We start from the raw sequence: 23208 nt of genomic DNA, 5'->3' as shown, positions 1-23208 counted from the left end.
ATTGGTAAACAATGGTGTACATAATATTTTTTTTGAGGGACAATGGTGTACTTTTTTTTTTTTGGATAAAGCAATCAAAATAGAATGCAAACCAGGATAAGGTCTGAACCTGTTTACAAAAGAGGGAAGGAAGCCAAAGGCTATCCTATAGCAACAAAACTAAGTGTAGCCTGCCAAGAAAGCATATGGAAGTGTAGCCTGCCAACTAAGTGTAGGCTGCACATGTCCCTAAAGAATTCTAATCAGATATAGCATCTGTAAAACAAAAAAGTTGAATATCAAAATTTCCTAATCCTCTAATCACCATATTTGGGATTACTTTTGATAACACCATATTTGGATCTTGTATTCACAGTATCAGAGCCGATCTCAGAAAGATCTGCAGAGGTTTTGTGTTTTGATTTGGTACCAGATAGTGCTATGGGACTCTTGGGCTTTCTAGGTCTCCCTCTCTTGCCCTTTTTAGCAGTGTCAGTAGTGTGTGATAAGAATTTGTGCACTTCAAGATGAGCCTCTAACATAGCATGTTCCTGCTCAGTAAAAGTGTCAGGCTCCAAGGTGTTATCAGATGCCTGATCAGTGTCCAAACCATCTGCCTAAAATTTGCTCAGAATTTTCTCACTTTTCCTGCAAGCTTTTGAGTTATTAACAACATTAGAAGATTGTACAGTTTTACCTTTATCCGGTCTAAGATTCTCATCAGTGGTGGTAATAGGTGAAAGAAAGTCACCAAAAGTAGCTTTTGCAGGTGGAGTAGATTGCATAACAAGAATAGGATCCATAGCCAAGCTAGCAGACGCAATGTCAGCGCCAAGGAATAACAGCCTCTCAGCCTTGCTGCACTGCATAGGAGGTGTTGGAGCTGGTGTGGGTAACCCATCATCAGTCACCAACTTATTATTGTTTGGTGTCAAAAATACAGACTCATCAGAAACATTTTGCAAAGTATCAGAATCCTTAGAGTGTGCAACTTGACTCAAACTAACAATCTCCTCGGATACCTTATCAACAATTTCAGCACTATCAACCAAAGTGATATTAGAAATTTGATTAGGATCCTTGTCTACTAACTCGGCCTCCCCTGAAGGAAGTTCACTTTCTTCGTATAATAAGTCAAAAGAATTGTGAAGAGATAATGTTGGAGAGTTAAGACTCTTCTGGATTGTTGCAATCTCAGGCACATCCACATTACCTCATTCCTTATTGAGCACGTCCTCTTTCTGAGACATATGACTTGAGGTAGCAGATTTAGAAGTAGAAGGATATTGAGCCTCTTGGAACGTAACATGCCTCTTACCCTGCCCGACATTATTGTCCACCAGGGTAGAAGATTGTTTAGAGTTGGTGGCATCAATAAAAACATGTTCCTGTTGAGAAGTCTTAGAAATATGAGACGAAGAAGAAGAAGGCATATAGCCTTGACCTTGTTGGGCAGAAGTCCCAGCATGCCTAACAAGTGCATTACCCTTCCTGATGTTTCTAGACTGAGTTTGAGAACCAGTAGAAGCCTGGTGCACAGGTTTGGAAATACCTTCCTGCAAATTGCCGGACTGCAGCTTAAAGCAAGAGTGGACATCATGTCCTAACATTTTACAATGAGTGCAAAAGAGGGTTGTTGTTCGTATTGTATCGAAATTGACAAGGCGTGTCCCTCGCGTTCCACAATAATAGTTTCAAACAGTTGCTCGGATAAGTCCACATCAATCAAAACACGTGCAAAGAGTCCAAAGCGTCTGTGCATAGTAGCATCATCTATAATCAGAGGCGTTCCAAGACCAGAAGCAATTTCCAAAAGAGTTGTCTTGCGCCAATATTCCCGAGGCAAGCGTAAAAGCCGTACCCAAATCTGAGCGTGAGTTTGAACCTGTGTTTGAGTATCAAAGTCTCTCGACCAACAAAAAAAGCTCATCAATCCAGGCTTCAAATTCACCGTCCCCATAGCCCAAATTTTCCGTATATCCTCCATTGTGTTGAAATGGAACTCAAAGAAACCTCAGCCAAGCGGAGTCAATTCCCAATTAAGAATAGAAGGCCAAAGCTTACATAAATTCAACTTGAGAGCTTGAGTGGTAAGGGGCGAGTCACCTTTACGAAAAATCAACCGGCCATGTATGTTGCTTCGACAATCTTTTAATCCTGATTCATATTCAGATTGGTTGATGTGGAAACACATAGTTTTTCCCATCACAACCTTCGGAGGAGGGTTGGCAAGTTGAAACTCGTCGGGGCCGGTTAAGACTTGGGCAAACGAATTCTCCACCTCCGGAGTGGCCACCGGCTTGGCCACTGGAGCATCAAAGGATGCCAAGAAAGGCCACAGACAGACCATGTCCACCCACAATGAACAAGTGTCGACACCCACCTGTAACGCCCTAGTATTATTTTATTTTATTTTGAATTATGTGGAGTCTCAAATGTGATTTTATATGATTTTTGGTGATTTATGTGGTGTGTGCATTTTATTATATAGTTTAATATAATAATAATTAAAATAAGTGGAAATTAATATTATTTTAGAAATTAGGGAGTTAATTAGAATTTAATAAAAATTAAGGGAGTTTAATGTAATAGGGGGAGTTATAGTTTTGGGGAGTTAGGAAAAGGAATAGTCTGAAAACAGTTTCACGTACAACAAACAAGTTTTGGGAAAAGGGAGAAGAAGAGCAAGAGCTAGAGAGGAGAGCCTAGAAATCGATCCTTGCTGTCTAATTTTCTGCAAAACTAAGGTAAGGGTGAGACTATCTCTCAATAATCATAATCTATAATTTCTGAAATTGACCTAATTGAATAGTTTTGAAAAATAAGATGAAAGTTAGGGTTTGATGATGATTCTGATGGAATGAGTAAAGACGGTGTTAGTTTCTTGGAATTTAATGTTAAGAACGAAATCTTAATCCATGTTGTTGCTGTAATCCATGAATTGATTGAATTTTGGATGAATTGTATGAATTGATGAAATATTGTGTGATGGTAGAATGATTATATAATTGTTGTTGTTGATGGCTGAATTGTGTTTCTTTGTAATGCCTAGTTGTATATAGGACCTGTAAACATCTGTTGGAAAACATTTTGGGTGATCAGGGGATTAAAATGGGGTTTTTGGAGTGAGAAGAGGTCTGAAACCGTAGGTTTTGCACTGCCCAGATGAGTGGTTGCTTAAGTGAAGCATCCGTCGCTTAAGCGAGCATTCAAGCAAGCTGCCCAGAACGCGATTTTACCCGTTCGCTTAAGCGAACCGTGAGCGAACTGGTGAGCGAAAATTAAGTTTGGTTCTGCCAAGATTTCGCTTAAGCGAATGTAAGCGACCCTGTGAGCGAAAAACCATTTTTCATTCTGTCCAAAGTTCGCTCAAGCGAACCGTGAGCGACCCGTAAGCGAACTGAACCCAGAACCTACTGTAAGCTGGTCGCTTAAGCGAACTAGCCGTCGCTTAAGCGAAGTGAACCTTAATCAGCCTTTTCTGAACTGTTGCTTAGTGCATGAGGGGACTTCTTGAGCGTTCTTTAACTTCCTCTTTAACTAATATAACCCTGGTGTAGGTGACCAAATCCTATTTAAACTAGCCAGTGATTGGATTGATTGGTGTTAGTGAATGTCGGAGATGATTGATGTATGTGCATAATTATTAAATAATTGTGTAAGTCTGGATTGTTTGAGTTGTGGAGTAGTAAGTCATATGATACATATGTAGTGGTCGAGTTGTATGTAGATATACACAGGTGGGGTAGTTGCATAAACATCAAAGTGGGAGAGCTTCGGCTCTGGAACGCCTTGTCGTTCAAAGCGGTGGAACACTAGTCGTTCAAAGCGGTGTGGAGCGGTGAGGACTTAGGTCATGCTGAGAATGCTTTAACCATTCGACAATGGTGTGGGTCATGACCCTGAATTATGGTATCACATGCATAGTTGCATTTATTGAGGAGTATTAAAGGGGGGTGTCATGTCATATCATGAGTTGAATTGTTGATTGAATTCTATATTTGAATGATTGTTGTCGATTATGAAATACCTATACTTATTGAATAATCATTGATGTTGTAAGGTGCTAGATTTTCAATTGATGTTATTATATATTATTTTTATTGATTGAGAATCTCACCCCTTCTGCTTGAAAACGTTGCCCTTTCTATGGGTAACTTGCAGGTGATCCTGAGTAGTAGGTGGTGGCTAAAAGTGTCTAGGGCTCTGATACGTGGGATGGAATTTTTATTGTTTTCTTTCATTCCTATGTATCAAATTTTGGATAATGCTGTTGTAGCCCTATAATTGTCGGATTATTCTGGATGAGGCTTTTATGCCAAGATGTTTTGTTTGGAAGTTTAAAACAGTTAATGTTGTTGCTTGAATTCAATTATTCCGCTGCAGATTAATGATATTAATTGCTGAAAGTTATTAAAATAGTTTTACATTTCTATTTAAGAAGTTTTAAAAATGAAGTGCGACATGCCCATTTGAAAATATTACTCTGATGTGTGTTTATTTTATTAAATAATTTATATTTAGGAATGGGGTGTTACAACCTGCCAAACAACGCAAAACCAAACAGCCAGAAGTAACCAAAAAGCAAAACCAACAAAATAGCACGCCACAGAAGGCAAACAAACTCAGCAGCTCAGAGCAGAGACCCAAACACGAGCCGAAAAACTTCAAAAAAACAACCCAGTAAAGACAGATAGCTTCAGAGAAATAATCCACGCAGAACCGAGCCGAAACACAGCCAGAATCGCAACAATGAAGCAAATAGAACCAACAATCTGTATCAGAGAAAGTAACGAATAGAAGCTAACAATCCCAGGACCAACTTAAGAGGACACGAAAAACATCAACAAACCCAATGCTTATGAGCCAGACTGCATCTCTGAAAGCAATCAATGAAATATCGAAACACCAGGACATAATAACAGTGAAAACATGAAACCTCCAAACAGAAAAATCAAACCCAGGGAAACTTCAAATGATCAATTGACAATTCAGAGAACCACAATCAATTGCGAAGCACCAAGCCAAGACCAATAACATGTACAAAGAACCAAATGAAAGCTGAAGAAAAAATCAGAGGAACAAACCCAGCTGAGAGCAACGCCGGTAAACCCAAGTCACCAGAAGTAGGTGGTGATTCCGGTGTGGAGATAGAGCCTAGATGGGATTCCGTCGCAGAAGTACCCAGAGACGAAACCAACTTCAAACCCACTGCACCGGAAAAACAGCGACGGCGCCGTCGAAGAGGAATAATGAACACAGAGATGAAATCAAACAGTACCCAACCTCAAAACGGGGATCTAAGAGAAACCGAACATCAAAAACGAATAGCAAAGAGAAATCTAGGTTAGAGGAACAAAACCCAATTCGCAGATTCAAACTTCATCAACAAAACGATTTGAACATGAAACTCAACAAAACACGAAAAAGAAGTGAAATAAAGTGAAGGATTGAACTCAGGGAGAAAAACGGTGAAGAAACCCCAAAAGAACACGTGAAAAAAGCGCCCCCAAATCCATCACCGGAGTGTTCGCCGGAAAACACAAGCTTCACCGAAAATCACCTCTCATTTCTCTCAACCCTTTATTTTCATGTTCGCCGGAAAACACAATGGTGTACATATTAATGTTAGAATAAATAATAAATACTATATATTTGTAAAACCTAAAAAATATAGTGGAAAAGTGGAAACACATGCCGACACACAATCTATATATCTCATCATCGTAACAAGTCAAATGGCATTTGAAAATAAATACATAAATGAAAACTAATAACTTGAAGTTCTGAAAAATAAATAGAAGAAACAACAAATTGAAACTCTATAAAGTATTCACATCAAACAACGAAAAAGTTGAAAGAAAACAATTAAGTACTCAAACTAGGAAATTTGATTATATCAGTTTTTAATACATCTCCATGTAAACTTGAAAGGGTACAAGACATTCAAACCGACTCAACTATAATATAAAATTATAAATACAAAAAGCAAGATAAAATACACTCCCTTAAAACCAGGCTCATCAAACCAAATATTTATTAAGTTTAAGATAATACATTGATCTGGTTATTTAATACTTAATATTGTTTAATACAACAGGAACTAGAGCAAATTAAAACACGAAAGATAAATGCACCCCATAAGGTAGAGGTGTTACACAAAGAGATTATTCATCAATTTAATTACTTAATATACTTTGTTTAGTGCAACTGGAATAGCTCTTAGTTGTTTGTCCAAGTTCATGTCCTTTGGTTCCATATTATTTTCAAGTTTCCAATCAAAGGAGTTGATCAATGATCCCAACATCAAATGCAACATCCTAACAGCAAGTGGTGAGCCAGGACATATACGTCTTCCACTACCGAACGGTGTAAGCTTAAAATGTCGACCTTTGACATCAATTTCAGAACCCAAAAATCTTTCTGGTGAAAACAAATGAGCATCATCCCATATGTCTGTTCTACCAATAGCCCATTCATTGATCAGAACTTGTGCACCTTTTGGAATTGTGTAACCTGCTATTTCCACATCTACCCTTGCTTTCCTAGGAAGTAACATTGGAGCTGGAGGGTGTAAACGTAAACTCTCTTTTATCACTGCATTCAAGTATGGAAGCCTATCAATATCTGATTCCTCAATTGGTTTGCCTAATCCAATGGTTTCCTCTAATTCCTTCTTTGCTTTTGACATAACCTCTGGATGCCGTACTACTTCACTCATTGCCCTTTCTAATCCATATGCCGATGTTTCCGTTCCCGCCACAAGCAGATCCTATTAAAAATACAACAATAACATGTTAAGTAAAGATCTCAAGCGAGTAATTCTTGTGTGGACACATTATATATTTGGTCACACACGTCATAAAAATACATATTAAATTATTATATATTTGGTCCAAAAGATGTGTTCGAATCTTTTTTTTTTTATATAAAATTATTCGTCTTGTGTATGAAATTGTGTTATGTTTCATTAGTGAAATGTATTTTTCTTTATAAAAAAGAAATAGTTAGAGAAAGATGAAAGAACATACAAGTAGTAGATGCTTAATCTGCCTTTTATCCATCTTTTGGCTATCTTCCTTGGAAATGTCCAACAAGGCGTCTAGCATGTCATTTTTGGAGATATACTGTTCACTTTGTCTCATTTTCATTCGTTGGTCAATTATGATATCCAAAGCATAGAACACTTTTGAAACATAAAGAGTAGTGTGTCTTCTAATGCCTTGTGGATCAAAAATCTTCAACACTGGGAAATGATCAGCAATATTTGGTGTTCCAACAGCACTTAATAGAGTAGACACTATATTTTTATATTCATCATCTAAATTCTCAACAAAATCTTGAGACACAAAAGTATATGACAAAAAATTAATGCAAGCCTTGAAAGCAGCTCTTCCAACATCAACAGCTTCACCAGTTATGCTGCTTTTATGCATATCATTTAGAAGATCTTTTAATTTCATGCGTCTAAGTTCTTGACTTCCATCAAGAGTCTTGGTAGAAAATAAATTATTATGACATATTTTCCTAAGATGTTGCCAAAGAGGTGAAAATGGGAGGAAAACTAAGCTAAAATTGTTGTGATTGTGAGTTGTTGTGTTATCAGGAACAGATCTATCAGTGAACAATGAATCATTTGTAAAAAGAATCTCTTTGGCCATATGTGATGATGAGATGATTATGGTAGTTTCTGTGCATAGCTTAATGCGCATAATAGGACCATATAACTTAGCAAATTCTGCAAGTGTTTGTTGTGGCTTGTTGTACAATTCAACAACATTTGACATGATAGTGAAAAAGGAAGGTCCAGGTGGAAGCTTGTAGTTTGATTTTCTGCTTCTTGCATGCAATGAACCAATGAAGATGGTGACAATGCATGTCACCGAAAAGAGCATAGCACTAGTCATATAATCCATATCTGTAATCAATTGAGGAACAAGGTCTATATTAATTCCATATATAGCCAGCATTACTAATTAACATATATTAAGGCAGGGGAAATATTGATTAAAGCTTGAAATAATCAGAAAGAATAACTAATTATAAAAATGACTTACTTAAGTAATGAAAGTGAACCAAAGAAATTAAGACTTCTTCGAAGGACTTCTTGGCTTCTTGCCACTTACTTTCTTGGTTACCCCAATTTATAGGAGGATATGAAGGTTAATTACGTCAATTTGAAACAAAAAAAATATATTTGTTTTAAAGTTTCGGTTCACAAAGGAAAGGAGTCCGGTGATATGAAGTTGGGTCAATAGGTAAGCAAAGTGTAACTAAAAATTGTTAATACCAGTCACTTCGAACGATTGTATTTGGAGAAGCTTGTTAACCACTCATGTGCAATTACTTGATTAAAAAAATATACTACTTTGAAAGTGAAAAATTTGTGCATAAAATGTTAGGTTAAATACATCTAAAGGTCCTTTAAGTTTTTCGTTTTTCCCAAAGTCATCCTTTAAGTTTCAAAAGTCTCAAACAAGTCCTTTTAGTTTTTGAATCGTTTCAAACAAGTCCTATTGTAGATAGCATAGTTGGTAATTGCTTCCTTGAACTCATCTTTGGTACCAAATCTGACTCCTAACACCCACTTAAAATTAGTCATCTTTTTAGGCATGACAAATGGTGGATAATGCTCTTTGTTGCTATTATTTAAATCATCACCATCATCCTATAAAATGATCTGTTTGAAACGGTTCAAAAATTAAAAGGACTTTTTTGGAACTTTTGAAATTTAAAGGACTTGTTTGGGACTTTTGAAACTTAAAGGACGACTTTGGGAAAAACGAAAAACTTAAAGGACCTTTAGATGCATTTGACCAAAATGTTAAGAAGAACTTCAAATTTCAAATGGACAATATTATACTGGGGTAGACGTTCGAACCACAGACTTCCCATTTTTTCACATTTAAATGTGTGAGGTCCAGCCACTAGGTTACTTGCCAAATCTATCCTTAATTTTCTTTAAAAAAAATAAAGTTTCTACCATTTTATGAAGAAAAAAAATTAAACAGTTCAGTTTTATTATAAAACTAAACCCTAGAACTTGTCTTTTTTCTTTGACAGCTACCTAGAACTTGTCTTTTTTCTTTGACAGCTACCTAGAACTTGTCTTATTATAATTATTGAGTTTTTTTTCGAATCATTTCCCACGACAAAGTGTAGTGAGAAGAAACATTATTTGCTTCTTCCCTTCCAAACTATGCTATGCTGCACTAGTCTGAACAAGTTTTTTTTATTAAATTATTAAAAGGAGTAGTATTAAGAGTAGAGTATAAAGTTGGTGCACTATGTGCTGTCACGTAAGCAGAAACATACGCGTTGCTGTGTTCTGGCATAAATCATATTTATATCCAGTCAAACTTATGGTCGTGTAAACAAACAAATGAATTTACAACACCACAAAAAAAAAAAAATTGAATTTGTCTTCATAAAAAAATATCAATGTAAAAAAAATGAAAGAGGAAAATATTTGAGTGGTCACAAAATTTTGAGCACACGATTTTTATTTTTTAAGAAGTTAAATAAGTTCATTGAAATACTACATGTATGGGTAACCGACATGTTATTTCCCACTTTTAATTTATTTGAGCTTTCCACACAATGAGGTGATATGCATGCAGTAACCGTGAATTTAATGAGCATATACATTTTTTTACTGTAAATTTAATGAGAATATGTAAATTGGTTTTACACTATATTAAATTTTATGATGTGCTAGTTCAGTGATTAGAGTTTATTCTTATAACTATGGGTGGACTCAAACTTTTTGGTGATCTGCAGGGGTTAAGATTTAATAACAAAAATAAAGTTTTTTATGGAAAAAAAACATCATGTACATATATTATACATTTTCAAATATAGGTACTGTTAGATTCAAAAATATTTCAAACTCGGCAAATCAATCTTGGAGTTGTGTTTGATCGATCATTAAGAGGATTCTTAGTTGATAAGTTCAAAGTAACAAACACTTAATTATGAATTGGAGGAGAAACATATGAATTTTCAATAATAGAATAAAAGGGGGGAACAGTGAAGAAAAACAAAACAAGTGTGCGAAAATGGGCGTGTGTATCATTATTTTTATTATTTTTGGGGTCCAATTTTATACTACATACTTTTAGGCCTAGGATGGTCGCCTCAACCCTGTATTTCTACTTACAGTTGTCGCAATCTATTGTTTTTCCTTTAGTAAGGATTCAAGTATTCATCCAATCCATGATTCATTATAGCAAGTTCACATTCACATGCTCAATTTATGTACTGTTTTCCTTATGCAATAATTGTTATTATTTATCATTCAAGCTATATATATAAAACCTACCTAATTTACTTTTTCCTCTCCATTTTATTTTCATTCAAACTATATATAAAATCCACCTATATATTTTTATCTCAAATTATCCAAGAAAAGAAGAAGAGCATGGTAGGTATATTCTTATTTTCTTTCAATAAGGTATGATAGGTACAATTTAAGTGAACTTAGATTAATTAATAGGGACGTTAAATTATATATGCAGTGGTTTTGATTTGAACAAAAGACTCTCCACTTATTCTTCGTTAAAATGTGAATTTCTAACCGTTGTTGAAAAAAAAGGCATGGTAAGTACAATATGATTTGAAAGTCCAAGCGATTTTTTTTTTTTTTTTTATCTAATTATTTAATGACAAGAATCTCATACATTATATGTAATGAAGTACAAAATTGTAGACACGTCCATTTTCATGGTACTTACGTAACATTTTAAATACCCCATGCATATGACTCTACGAGAATAAGAGATGCAAGTGGTGGTTTCACATGAGTATAAGACAAGCAAATGGTAGTTGGATAACTTGTTTTTAAATACCATAATATGACTTCTGTGAGAATAAGACATGCAAATGGTAGTTAGATATTGTGTAATTGTTTCTTTTATATAATACTAACATTCATACCAACACTCTACGTCCGTGTGTTCGCTCTTTCTATTACGCTAATGCGTATAAATTATGAATAATATAATTATGTTTATAAAATTTTGATTAAAATAATTTTGATTTTGATTAAAATTATAGGTATAAATATTTTATCATTTTATATTGTAACAAATTATATCTATTTTTTTCAATGATACCAACAATATGAAGAAACGAAATGTTGTTTACAAGGAGGCTTGGTCACACGAAATTGTCATGACTGTATTCCACCCAAGTTTGTATTATGGACTTCAGCCTTTTATTCAACAACATATTGTGAATTCCGCAGATATATCTTTTGTCATTTGCAAATTTATCTTTCGCTATTCTTTCGGACAACTTCTATCGTTGGATATACTTCTTATCTTTTTGAATGACACCAATAATATAGTAATCTTATAGGTATATTTATTTAAGGGTATAATTATAAGTAAAAAAACAACCCCAAAACGATGTATTCCCTTTATATACTTTATAGATTAACGTCAATATTAACACTAGCATGTTTGTTTTTCAGCTTTTGTCAATATAAACATTAGAAATTGTAAAATTTTGTTCAATTATTTAAACATTAATTCATTTTATTGGTAAGGAAGGATAAAGTGGTAAAAAAAGGGGATAAAATTAGAAAAATAATACTACACCAAAACTTAGTAACTTTTTATATGAAAGTTTGAATATTTGATCATTAAATTAAAGATTAAATAAGTTTTTATCCTTATAAGTATATCAAATTTTACTTTTAGTCCTTATAATTTTTTTTTTTATGTTTATGTTCCTATAAAAAAAAAATTAGCATGAAGTTTTAGTCCCTTTTAAATTTAAACTTGTTTAATTTTCCTTAAACTTTTAAATTTTTGAATGACTTTTATTAGACGCATCTTTAGAACCTAATAAAAAGTTCTTTCACAAAAAAAACATTGTAAATGGGATATGTCTACTTTGTTAAACATTGTGAACATAAACCTCAAGCTGTAATTAAACTAGGAACTGCCCTCCGCCTGACATTGATTCTCTCATCTTGAGAGATAAACTTGAAACTAAATTTCATCTATCCCTCTTTTTTCTTTTTCTTTTTGTCTTGTTACATTGTAACACTACAAAAAAAAAAAAAAGGAGATTCAAAGAATCTTAATCGTTTGTCATTATTATGTTTGAATCCTATTTTATTTTCTTACAAAGAACAAATCTTATGCAACGTTTTCAATTTACTATTTTTGTTTAATTAAGTATTGTTACAATTGGCAAGTAAAAAAATATTAATCTCACTACAAGAAAACTCTGAAATTCGGAGGCACAAAACTCCTTGAAAATCGTCCATATCTCCTCGTAATGCCAATTTTTTCCGAGGAACTCATGTCCTGGAAAAATAGTTGGTTGCAATCCAATTACCGAGGAACTTTTGTTTCTGAGGAAAAATGTCCTCGGAATAATGATTTGACAGTCGCAAACTGACACATTTGAAAAGGATGTCACCAAAGTGACTAGCATTTCCGAGGAACTTTGTCCTCGGAATGTATTTAATTTAAAATAAAAATAATTATTTTCATGGGTGCCAAAACTTTTGAATTTCAAATTTATAAAAGACCACCGATATTATTTTCAAATTTCAAAAAAGCGCCAATTTTATTTTCAAATTTCAAATAACTCAACACTCAAACAACATAATTTTACTAATTTTTCACACTAAAAAAAACTAATTTTTCACTACTTTCACACTTGCAGAAACTTATTATTCAGTTTTTCACAAATTTTGTATTAATTACACAATACATAAAAATAAAAACATGATTTGTACCAGAATAAAATAAAAACATGATTAAACATAAAAAAAATTGAGGTTATTCTAGATTGAATACAATACAACATAGATAATGCACAAAATTGAACATAATCGGAACAAAATCAAAGAAGTTTGTAACAACAACACAAATAATGAACAAAATGGAAGAGGTGTGTAAGAGCAATACATAATGAACAATGGAGATCATGCTATTTTTTTTAACAGCATATTATATATATGAAAAGAGCTTCCACAAAGATAGTGGGATGAGCTCAAAATTACAGAGGACAATAAAGCATCCTCACGCCCCCAACATAACAACACCTACCAAAACTACACAAACCCCTCCTGTTACAGTAAACGCTTAAAAATACAATCTCAACAGGACAAAATTCGCCCAGCAAAACAACACAGATCAAACCTCTCCTAAAGAACAAAAACGCAAACAAAACATGTGATTCTTGTCACCACGAAATCAAATAGGGAAAAAAGGAATTCAATTAAAAGGCAAAAATGGAATTTTGGGGAAAAAAGGGTTTTGTGGGTTCAGCAAAAAATAAAAAAACGAAAATGGAAAATGTTAACTCATCTTGATTCTTTTTAGCTTCTATTGAAGGATTTGAGAAGAAAAAGATAAATGTAAAACTTCAATTGCTCAAAAAGGAAGGTTTTGTGAGGTGTATGTAGGTGAGAGACAGCATGGTGTCCCAGTTGAGAGAGAAGATGGAGCACGTTCAGTTTTTTTTTTTTCTTCTTTTTCTTTCTAAGTTTCAATATTGTACACTACTATGTAATAGAGAATACAGTGACAACATGTTTTCCGAGAAACATTGTCCTCGGTAGTTCCTTGATATGCCATCTTGAAAACCGTGTTAAACTGATTATGCAGCTGCCGGAGCAGAGATTCCTGACACGTGCATACCGAGGAAATTGTTCCTCGGAAAATCTTTATTTTAGTGAGAAATCAAGTTTCCTCGAAATTTTTTGGTCGGAATTACCTTCATTTCTTGTAGTGTCTCCATGGAAATGAATCTTTATAGATATTATTTAATGACACGTTTGGTACACTTGTCAAAAATGGTACACTTGTCAAAAATATCATTAAGTTTTTTGCTCTGTTGTCACGGATTGTTGATCTTCTTCAACAAGAAATTTTCACTTTACTTTAATTGCAACTTATTTTATTTTTTCATATATTTATTTTTTGTAATTTTTTTTTTTAAAAATACCCAAAAAATTTAATCTACTGAAAGGTTATTGAGTTTTATTTTTTATTTTTATGCGAGGTGAAAATTGAGGTGACTTAGAGATCGAAATAACTGTTAGGTCATCCAAAAAGCTACTCGGTTATCCAAAGAGTAGAAAGAAGCAACAAGAGTAGAGGCGGTTCCACTTCCCGACGATAGTGGTTTCTCATTCAACGAAGCACAGATAAGAGACATTCATCGCACCACCTTAGGCAAATTATGAAAGACTCGACAACTTGGAGGAGGTATCTTTTGGATTCCAACTGGCGAATCCAGTCACGCTCAATATCAAAAAATATGTGCTCACTTTTTGGAGGGACGATAAATTTTCTAGGGAAGACTTTGAAGACTACAATACACATTTGACACATTTCATGGAAGTTTGCGGCACTACAAATCCTTCTAGAGCATCTGGATAAACAAGAGGCTAAGATTTTTTGGTTACTCGCTCACAACACGCGCAAAGGATTGGCTCAACTCACTTCCAAATGGAGCTATTGCTACTTGGGACAAACTGAAGAGACAATTTCTCGAACGCTTTTTTCCATTAACTAAATACTTTAATAGAAAGAAAGAGATTGCAAGTTTTGGGCAACAAGATGGTGAATCTCTCTAGGAAGCTTGAAATAGGTTCAAACTACTTCTCAAGAGGTGTCCTACAGGCTACAGGTTTGGAGGCGCAAACGTGCACGCTCTTACATGCCTCAGCTGGAAGTATTATGAAAAATAAGACTGATGCAGACGTGAGGGACTTGACTGATAACATGGACCTAAATGAAGGCGTGATGTACAGAATTTAATTATTTGCTCTGTGTTATTGAATAACACAGAGAATTAATTACCGCTGATATTTCAATAACACAGAATATTTGCTCCTATTTTATTAGCTCATTACAACTTAGGTTGTAAAAACCCATTTTCTGCCACTAGCCATCATATTTTGATTGAAGTATCTTATAGTTTTCAACCACTCTAGAGTGCTTCATGAAAAGGCTCCATAATAAGATATTATAGACTTATAAGCAGTAAAAGTTCTATTTTCAAAACGTCCATATTGACCTCACTTGCCAACCCTTCAAGCATGCATTCCACGAAAATACAGGCTTATGAATTTTATACCACCATTTTGACACACACAAGAGGCTTTTTCCTCATCATATGGAGTCATTCTAGCAAATACTTGCAAAGTGTATTCAATAAATCTCTCTATTTTGATGTTTTAAACTCAACCAAAAAACAAATAGAAAAAGCTATTCATAGTATATTCACCATTGTAAAAAATAGGATCCAAAAGTGGAACACATAAAGAAAATCAGTGGAACATGAAGCTTTTCTAAACGTGCAGAAGACTTCGAGTTTCCACATCTATGCTAGCCTCCTCGAAGGTGTTTACTACACTTCGAGTTTTGGAAATGAGTACACAAGCATCAACATAAATGGATATGAAATGCCTAAATACATAAAATTTTGTCTTTAGGTTCCTTAACATGTTAATGCCTAAATGCATAAATATGTATTTCATCCTTACAATTAGTGGTCGTTTAAAAATTGGTCTCTGTATTCGCTAATCCTTGCAAACTAACCTTACAATCATTAATCATTTAAAATTTCGTCATTTGACCAACTTAATCACTGTCATGTCACTAATTTGATGACGTGGCAATCACTGTCACACGTGAAATTCCAATTTTGCCCTTAAGAAGAGGACAAAATATTGAAGAAAGAATTGGAAGCCCATGGGTAAAATTGGAATTTCATATGTGACAGTGATTGCCACGTCATCAAATTAGTGATGTGGTAGTGATTAAGTGGGGAGGGGGACAAAATTTTAAATGATTAAACAATGCAAGGGTAAATTGTCAGGATTAGCGATTACAGAGACCAATTTTTAAACGACCCCTAATTGCAAGAATGAAATACATATTTAAGCCTACATAAAAATAATAAGAAATGCTAACTTGTGTCTTAAGACACATGTTAAGGAACCTAAAGTGAAAATTTTATCTAAAAAATTGTGTCAATTTATTCTTTTAGAGATTAAAAGTTAATGTTTTATAATAAATATTTACCATTTATAAAATTTTTAACATGTGCCTTAAATATCCAAGTTAGTATCACCCAAAAATAAATGTTTAATCATCCATTTTTTTTTCTTTTGTTTTACGGAGGTAAGATAAAGTGTCATTGTCAAATACACTATAAAGAATGGATTTTAAATGCTTAACTATATTTTTTTTAGAATGAAGATAAATTTTGGGGCCCGACAAAAAGTATGGAAGATAGATTAGTCCTTGACAAAAAAAAAACCTCTTTAATTCCTTACAAAAATAAACTTGGACAATCTAGTCGTTTTGTAATTTTTTTTCCTAATACGATTATGGGACAGTCCATGTGTCATATAAAGAACGGTCCACGTGTATTTTAAACATTAATAAAGAGATATTTAGTCCGTACAACAATTTTTCGAGACAATTTGGCCACACTAGCTACTACAAATTTAATTTAGTTTTTGTTGTAAATTGTTGTTTTTCGGGTTCAGAAGCGTACCTTTTTAATAAAGTCGAAATCAACACCGAAGATATTACCATGTTAAGTCTTCTTGAAGTTCTACCGGGTTGAGTCACGACCAGGTCGCTTTCTTTAAGACAAATCACGGCACTACCCGAAATTGTGCAAGGTAGACTAACAACCGTGTGCCTCCAGGATAAAACAGCCCAGTTCACCTGTTCGATTAAATACTGCACCGTATATGATCGTTCGAGAAATAACATCCTCTAATATGGTACTAAGACCACTCTTTAATACTGAAACCAATATGGTATTGTTACCATTCTATTATGGTGTTGAGACCACGCAAATATGGTATTACCACCATTCTAATTTTAACTTCTCCAACTATGGTACTATGACCACTCATATATGATATTGCTACCATTCTAACATCCAACTTCTCCAAGAATTGAAGAAGAATATATATTTAAGATCATCTTTATTATACCGAAAAAGGGACCATGATCTTAAAATATTATTTATTCTAAAGAGACATAAATAATTGAAGGGACTATGCTCTTAAGACCATTCTTATTTCCAAAAGGATAATAAACCGACGATGGATTATGGTCTTAAGAACACTCTTAATTCCGAAGGGACAGAAAGGAGTAGAAAAAGGAGAAGGACTTGTCAACACAAGTCGAAGGAGGAAGAAAAGAGGAAAATCACAGGAAGCATCAACTGTGAATTTCGGTGTGTGGAAAGCACTGTGTGAGCTCTCTATTTATAGAGAAAGTTCACAACTAATAAGTGAGAAACTTTGGGAGCAAGTAATTCTCATATTAGATCTAGTACAAAAATATCTCAAATTGAGTCTCAAAATATATTATTCAATACATGAATATATTATTGACTACAGAAATATATTATTGACTATCAAAATATATTTCAGATCATGCACTAAAATATATTAGATTGCCTACCAAAATATTTCAGATTGTATTCGAAAATATTCTAGATTGCGTTCCAAAATATTTTTAGCAAAACTTGGGGACTAAGAAAACACTTTCTAATAATGATTAAATTAATTATTTAATTTATCATTTCCAAATAATAAAATATATATCAATATACATTTTTTCTCTAGTGCTTACTTCGTTCACATAATTATAATTATGTACCCCCATTAATTAGAGGTACACCCCCACTATATAAACACTAATAATGTGTGATCCATGGATGTGGGACTTCCATTTTTTTAATTCACACTACACTAGTTCTACCCATTGTGGAAATTTGTGTTTAGTCAATTACTCAATTTCTACATATGTTCCAACAGTTTTAATCCATTATCCTCCACACATAGGTGTCAAGAATGACATAAATAGAAGGCAAAAGCAAGGGATGGCTGATGCATTAAAGAATAAACAGAAATCCACTACGTACTTCCGATTTTGAAGAGAGTTATAAATACTACACTTATGATGACAATGTAGATGAAGAGACACAACTCATCAAGAAGAAAAAATATCTCTTATATAGGTTCAACTCTTGTTCTTGTATGAAGAATCTCATGTATACCTCATATTGAATTATTGTTGTATGACCTAATATGCTATCAAGGAAGAAAAGCACTCAAAAAACGAATAAAAACGGGAAAATTCGCCCAGGATGTTATGTGCCCCAGATGCATGACCGATGCAGATTGCACCTCCATAAAAGGCTGGATTGCCTGCCACATGCTCCAAGCGCACACCCCCATGTGCTCGGCGCATGCTGTTTGGCAAAAAAAAAAAGCTTTTTGTTATTTTTTTTTTTCTACCGTAGATTGGAGGAAAAAGACCAATAGTCTAGTGCAAAACCCAGATTATCGCTAAACATCTGAATCAATCAATACATTTACTTTCTACCGTAATATATGATACTATTGTTGCGATTTAGTTTACAATATTACTTCTTGCCTCTGCCTTTTGCAGGGGTGGATCTGGCCTCACAAAATCAATGACGCACAATTTTTTGCAGGTTTGCATCAATGCCATGAGTAATTTTTTGAGGGGACAATTTCTTTAGTGTGTGTGTGTATATATATATATATATTATTTCTCACAATAATTATTCATAAAAAAATTGTAGGTATAGTGGTACATGCTATTGGATTTTACGTCAGGTACTCCAGGTCAACATCATACACATATGTGATTAATTTACATAGATTGATTTAACTAAAAATAAAAAATAAAAAAAAACAAAAATTGAGTCTGAACTGGTGTGGCACTTGCCACATCGGGCCTAGTCTAGGTCCGCCCCTGACCCTTTGCCTCCTTGAAGTGTTTTATATATGTATGCGCCATACTTTAACAAGATTAGATATTATTGATTGGAGAAATGCTAGCAACACTCTCTTTTGAGCACTCTCTCTAGCACTCACTCATTTATTGGGTGAAATCAATGTATGTCCCATCACTCTGTGTGGGTTCCATTTTCAAAGTGTAGGTCCTACATTGATTTCACCCAATAAATAAGTGAGTGCTAGAGAGAGTGCTCAAAAGAGAGTGTTGCTAGCATTCCTCTATTGATTGATATCCCTAAAAAAAAGATGTTATTGATATGTTTTTTTTGGTTTTTTTTAACGACAAATAAGTTATATAAATGAAAAATGAGTATAAGGGCACTCCTACCCATTATAATAATTAAATTAAAACAACAAGATAGAAAATCCAAAGACAGGCTAAATAAAGAGATTCATTAGAGTAAACAATCGAATGTCCTGCGGATTTTCATGCGCAAATAAATCCACAGGAATACTTGGGGATTTACCTGTTTACACCGAGAACTTTTCCAGCGGAATATGTCAACGCAATAATATCCGCAGGTAACTGTACCTTTTGGTCAGGCTTTTCCTGCGAAATATTCTGGACCACTCTTCCTTCCGATTTTCCTGAGGATTTAATAAATTTTTAATTTTTTTTAATTTTTTCATGAAACTTTAAAAATTGAAATATTTTGGGTATCTTATTTTATTTTCTCTTCTTATATCGTTAACATGATTTTAGTCCAAATTTAACATCAAACTATTTTTGAAAAATAATATTTTGGTTGAAATAATATTGGCACACAAATATTGACAAAATACATGGATGTTGTGTGTGGAATAGGTCGGAAATCCACATTTATTGTGTGTATAAGATCAATATACTGGTTTTCTCTCTTTTAAAAATTAAAGGACAATTAAGTTTCTGACAATATTTAAAAATGGAAAATATAGTCCATGCGATGAAAAATAATTCTTGCATCTTTATAGAATTTTTTTAAAAAAAAGACAAGATCTTTTTCTGAAGAAAAAGGAAAACAAGATCTAAAATGAACCATAAAGTAACCACAATACCACAAAAATGAGGCTTCACTCATAGTTTACTAGACATATTTGTTTCCTATAAGTAAATTAATAATCTTTTTTGAAAACTAAATTAATAATATTGTATATTTATGGGATATTAATGTGTTGTTGATGTGTTCATATTGATTTAGTGTTTTGATTTTGAAATTGATTTTGATTAATGTATTGTTTTGTTTTTGATTAATTAGTTATAGTAAATTGTAGAGACTTATCTTTTATTATGTAAATTTAGAGGACCAAATTGCAGAATCTTTTACCACTGTATCCATGTAATTTTGGTATAAAACATGGTGGTCTCTTGTTGAATAAACTTTTTTTTTTTTCAATTGCAGAATAACCACAACATCTTGTTTACAAACATGATGCTTTAACTACAAGTTCATATGTTTTTTGTTTTCTCAATCAACGATGCTTTTTGTAGTTTTTTTTAGTAGAAACAAACATGACATAAGATTTGATTTACAATGGTTTGGGGGCCATTTATTGTCAGGGCTCATTGGGTCTAGTGGTGACTTTTTATAGTTTGTAGTAGTAGGTTATTCTGTATGAATATAATTAACTCCACTAATAACAATGAATATGACACGGTATACTCAAATTTGTGAGGCTAATATTTCTCTAACACCTTGTTTATGTTTTTGTTTTATTATTTATTTAGCTCTTAATAATAATATTTTCCAATTTGTGCACTTTTCCTTAGGAAATTTCCACATGAAAGATTCCTGTGGTTTCTAAAATCCATAGGAAACAATTACCCACGAAGGTATTACATGGGAGTGTTAATCCTTGGCAAAATCCGTAGGGAACAGGTTTTCTGCGGATATATCTCCAGATTCCGCAGGAAATTCGAGAGATTCTAGTAATGAGAATCCAACACCAAAAAAGCGAAAACTAAAAGTACGGGCTACCTACCCAAATAAGGGAGGACTCCACACCCCAAAAGCTACTTGATTTTTGTTGCTAGCAAGAGAAGGATCGAAGTTGTGAAGATGGCTAAAACATATTTGGATAAAAATAATTTTTGAGTTGGAAGATTTGAGTGGGAGAAAGCCATGGTACCGTAATGTTTTGATGTTGAGTTGTGAGGATTTTAGATTTGTGATAAGATGTATTTATATATGGGTTTGCTACAATTTATATGGTTGAATCTAAACAATTTTTTTTATAAAGGGTAGATAAAAAACCGTTAATATTACCGAGGATGAACATATATTAAACTCATTGTTTTATATACACCTCATTAGGGTGTCTGAACCTTGAAAGAAAAATGATATGAATGATCGTATAGATTGATTATGTGATACAAATAGACATAAAGATAAAATGGTATATTAAATTGATGTAGAAAACATGGTTTTTTGTTATTTACGGGAAAAAATAAAACTGTATCCATATATCGAAAGGACTATTAGACCAAATTAATTGTGCACTACAATAGCATTAGACATTCCTGCGAGGGACATACAATTAGAAGATAAACCAAGTAAATCAACTACACTGAAAACCATATAATGAGTACAAAGTTTAGGTGCATCAAGTAAAGCATCTAACAAATCAATCACTTTATCCATCGGTCTTAGACACCGAAGAGATAAGATGCCACAGTCTTAAAACTTATTCAGTTACGGCAAATAGTATTAGTTGTGGACAAAGTTCAATTTTTAATGGTCTCACAATAATTCATCTTAAATCTTTGATCAGATACCAATTTATTATAGAAAAATAACCAAAAAAACAATTTGGCCACAAGATTCTTGGACTGGAACAGGTCGACCATGTAAAGAACAAACGTCTAAGCCTTGACATCATTGACACTTGGTGGATTATAGATTGGAACAGGTCCACCTTGTGAAGAACAAACGTCTAAGCCTTGACAACATTGATTGTTGGTTGACTGTGGACTAGTATAGGTCGTCCCTGTGAAGAACAAACGTCTACGCCTTGACATGTTTGACACTTGGTGGACTATGGACAGGTATAGGTTGACCCTGTGAAGAACAAACGTCTACGCCTTGACGGACTTGATGTTTGGTGGATTGTGGACTGGTATAGAGGACCATACCACATGGACTTTACTATACATTGACTATTCAACATGTCCAGCTCAACTCTACCCTTCAGCATGCCCAGCTCAGCCCGACCTTTCAGCATGCTCAGCTCAACTTGATCCTTAAGCATGCCCAGCTTAGCTCGACCCTTCAGCATGCCCAGCTTAGCTCAACCCTTCAGCATGCCCAACTCAGCTCTACTCTTCAGGTCAACTAGAGCTCCACTTATTCCTCACGCTATTATCCAAGTGAAAGTTGTGGTCCTCGTAAGAAGTGTTTCATGGTATGCCACGCATCCTGCACGGACAAGTGAAGTGAACTACAAGTGCTCCAGCTCCATGTGTCCTGTACGAGGGAGATGCACAAAGAAGAAGTAGCCAATTATGCTAATGGGAGTGATGACTATAAAAGATGAGTTTTACTTTTCCCACCCAATGCCTTTTCTCGCGCGCCCTATTTTTTTTCTCCAATTTTACCCATGGTCCGAATTTCGTTTTCCGGATTGTATTGTTAGAATTTTGCAGATGTTTCCGGATTTGAAAATCTGGAATAATGTTTTACTAGAACTTTTGCAATTTTAAGCTTTACAATTCATAAAATAAAATGCGAATAAAATGAAAAACAGAAATAAAAAGACACAAACATAAAAATAACTCATTTTATTAATATATGAACAATACATTACAATAATTTTCAAGCTTTTTAAGCTTATTACATAAGATTCTAAATCTATTTCTAATCTCCTAAGAGCCTAATTCTAATCTCCTAAGATCCTAACCACTGCTATGTGATAGGACATAGCAGTAGGTTCCCTATTGGAGGAAAACTGGAGGAGGAGGGAAGAGGAGGGCGGGAAGAAGAAAATAATACCCATGAGAGTGGTGGGGGGTGCTCAAACTTACGTCCAGACAGGTGAAGCTAAGAACCACTCTGACCCACATGACCCTCAGATGAACCTCACTTCGATGAGCGCGGTTCCATCCTCATTGACCGTTCATACAAACCCTGAAAGTTTTCAAAGAGGTCATTATCTATGAAAGGCCAACGATGAAAAACCATGGTTGTAGAAGGAAGAAGAGGAGGAGAGGGTGGGAGAGGATGGTGTGAGAAATGGTGGGGTTGGGAAGACTATTATAGGGATGGGTGGGTGAAAAATGTTTAGGAGGCCATAAATGCAGTCAAAAAACGTGGTAAAAAGCGTTTTTTTTACCTGACCAACGACAAAAACGTGTGGTGCAGACCACCAGCCATAACTGATGCATTTCGGAATATAAAATCCGGAATGCACATCTGTTTTCCGGAATATAT

General features: G+C 34.1%; 1 protein-coding gene across 2 annotated transcripts; it reads right to left on the bottom strand.

Moving 5' to 3' along the window:
- Positions 1 to 6109: 6109 nt before the first annotated feature.
- Positions 6110 to 8163, bottom strand: LOC25484877 (geraniol 8-hydroxylase). 2 transcript variants are annotated; one of them, XM_039829848.1, is made up of 3 exons: positions 8037 to 8163; positions 7011 to 7897; positions 6167 to 6751 (listed from the first exon to the last, which is right to left on the bottom strand). In XM_039829848.1, the coding sequence occupies exons 2-3, from the start codon at positions 7893 to 7895 to the stop codon at positions 6167 to 6169; spliced, it is 1470 nt and encodes a 489-aa protein (XP_039685782.1). In that variant the 5' UTR covers positions 7896 to 7897; positions 8037 to 8163. The 2 variants fall into 2 exon arrangements, with proteins under 2 accessions (XP_013469342.2, XP_039685782.1); XM_013613888.3 differs by lacking the exon at positions 8037 to 8163 and having other exon boundaries at positions 6110 to 6751; positions 7011 to 7895.
- Between the last annotated feature and the right edge of the window lie 15045 nt (positions 8164 to 23208).

This window comes from Medicago truncatula, chromosome 1 (genome assembly GCF_003473485.1).
Source record: "Medicago truncatula cultivar Jemalong A17 chromosome 1, MtrunA17r5.0-ANR, whole genome shotgun sequence".
NCBI classification, from domain to species: Eukaryota; Viridiplantae; Streptophyta; class Magnoliopsida; order Fabales; family Fabaceae; genus Medicago; species Medicago truncatula.
Note: the sequence above shows the minus strand (reverse complement) of the source record. Positions and strands in the feature narration are given on the sequence as shown.

Bases quoted from the DNA above. Each gene is read 5' to 3' on its own strand.
- LOC25484877 (XM_039829848.1), bottom strand. From the start codon at position 7,895: ATGGATTATATGACTAGTGCTATGCTCTTTTCGGTGACATGCATTGTC. The intron at 6,752-7,010 runs GTATGTTCTTTC...TATTTTTAATAG, and splicing joins AGATTAAGCATCTACTACTT to GATCTGCTTGTGGCGGGAAC.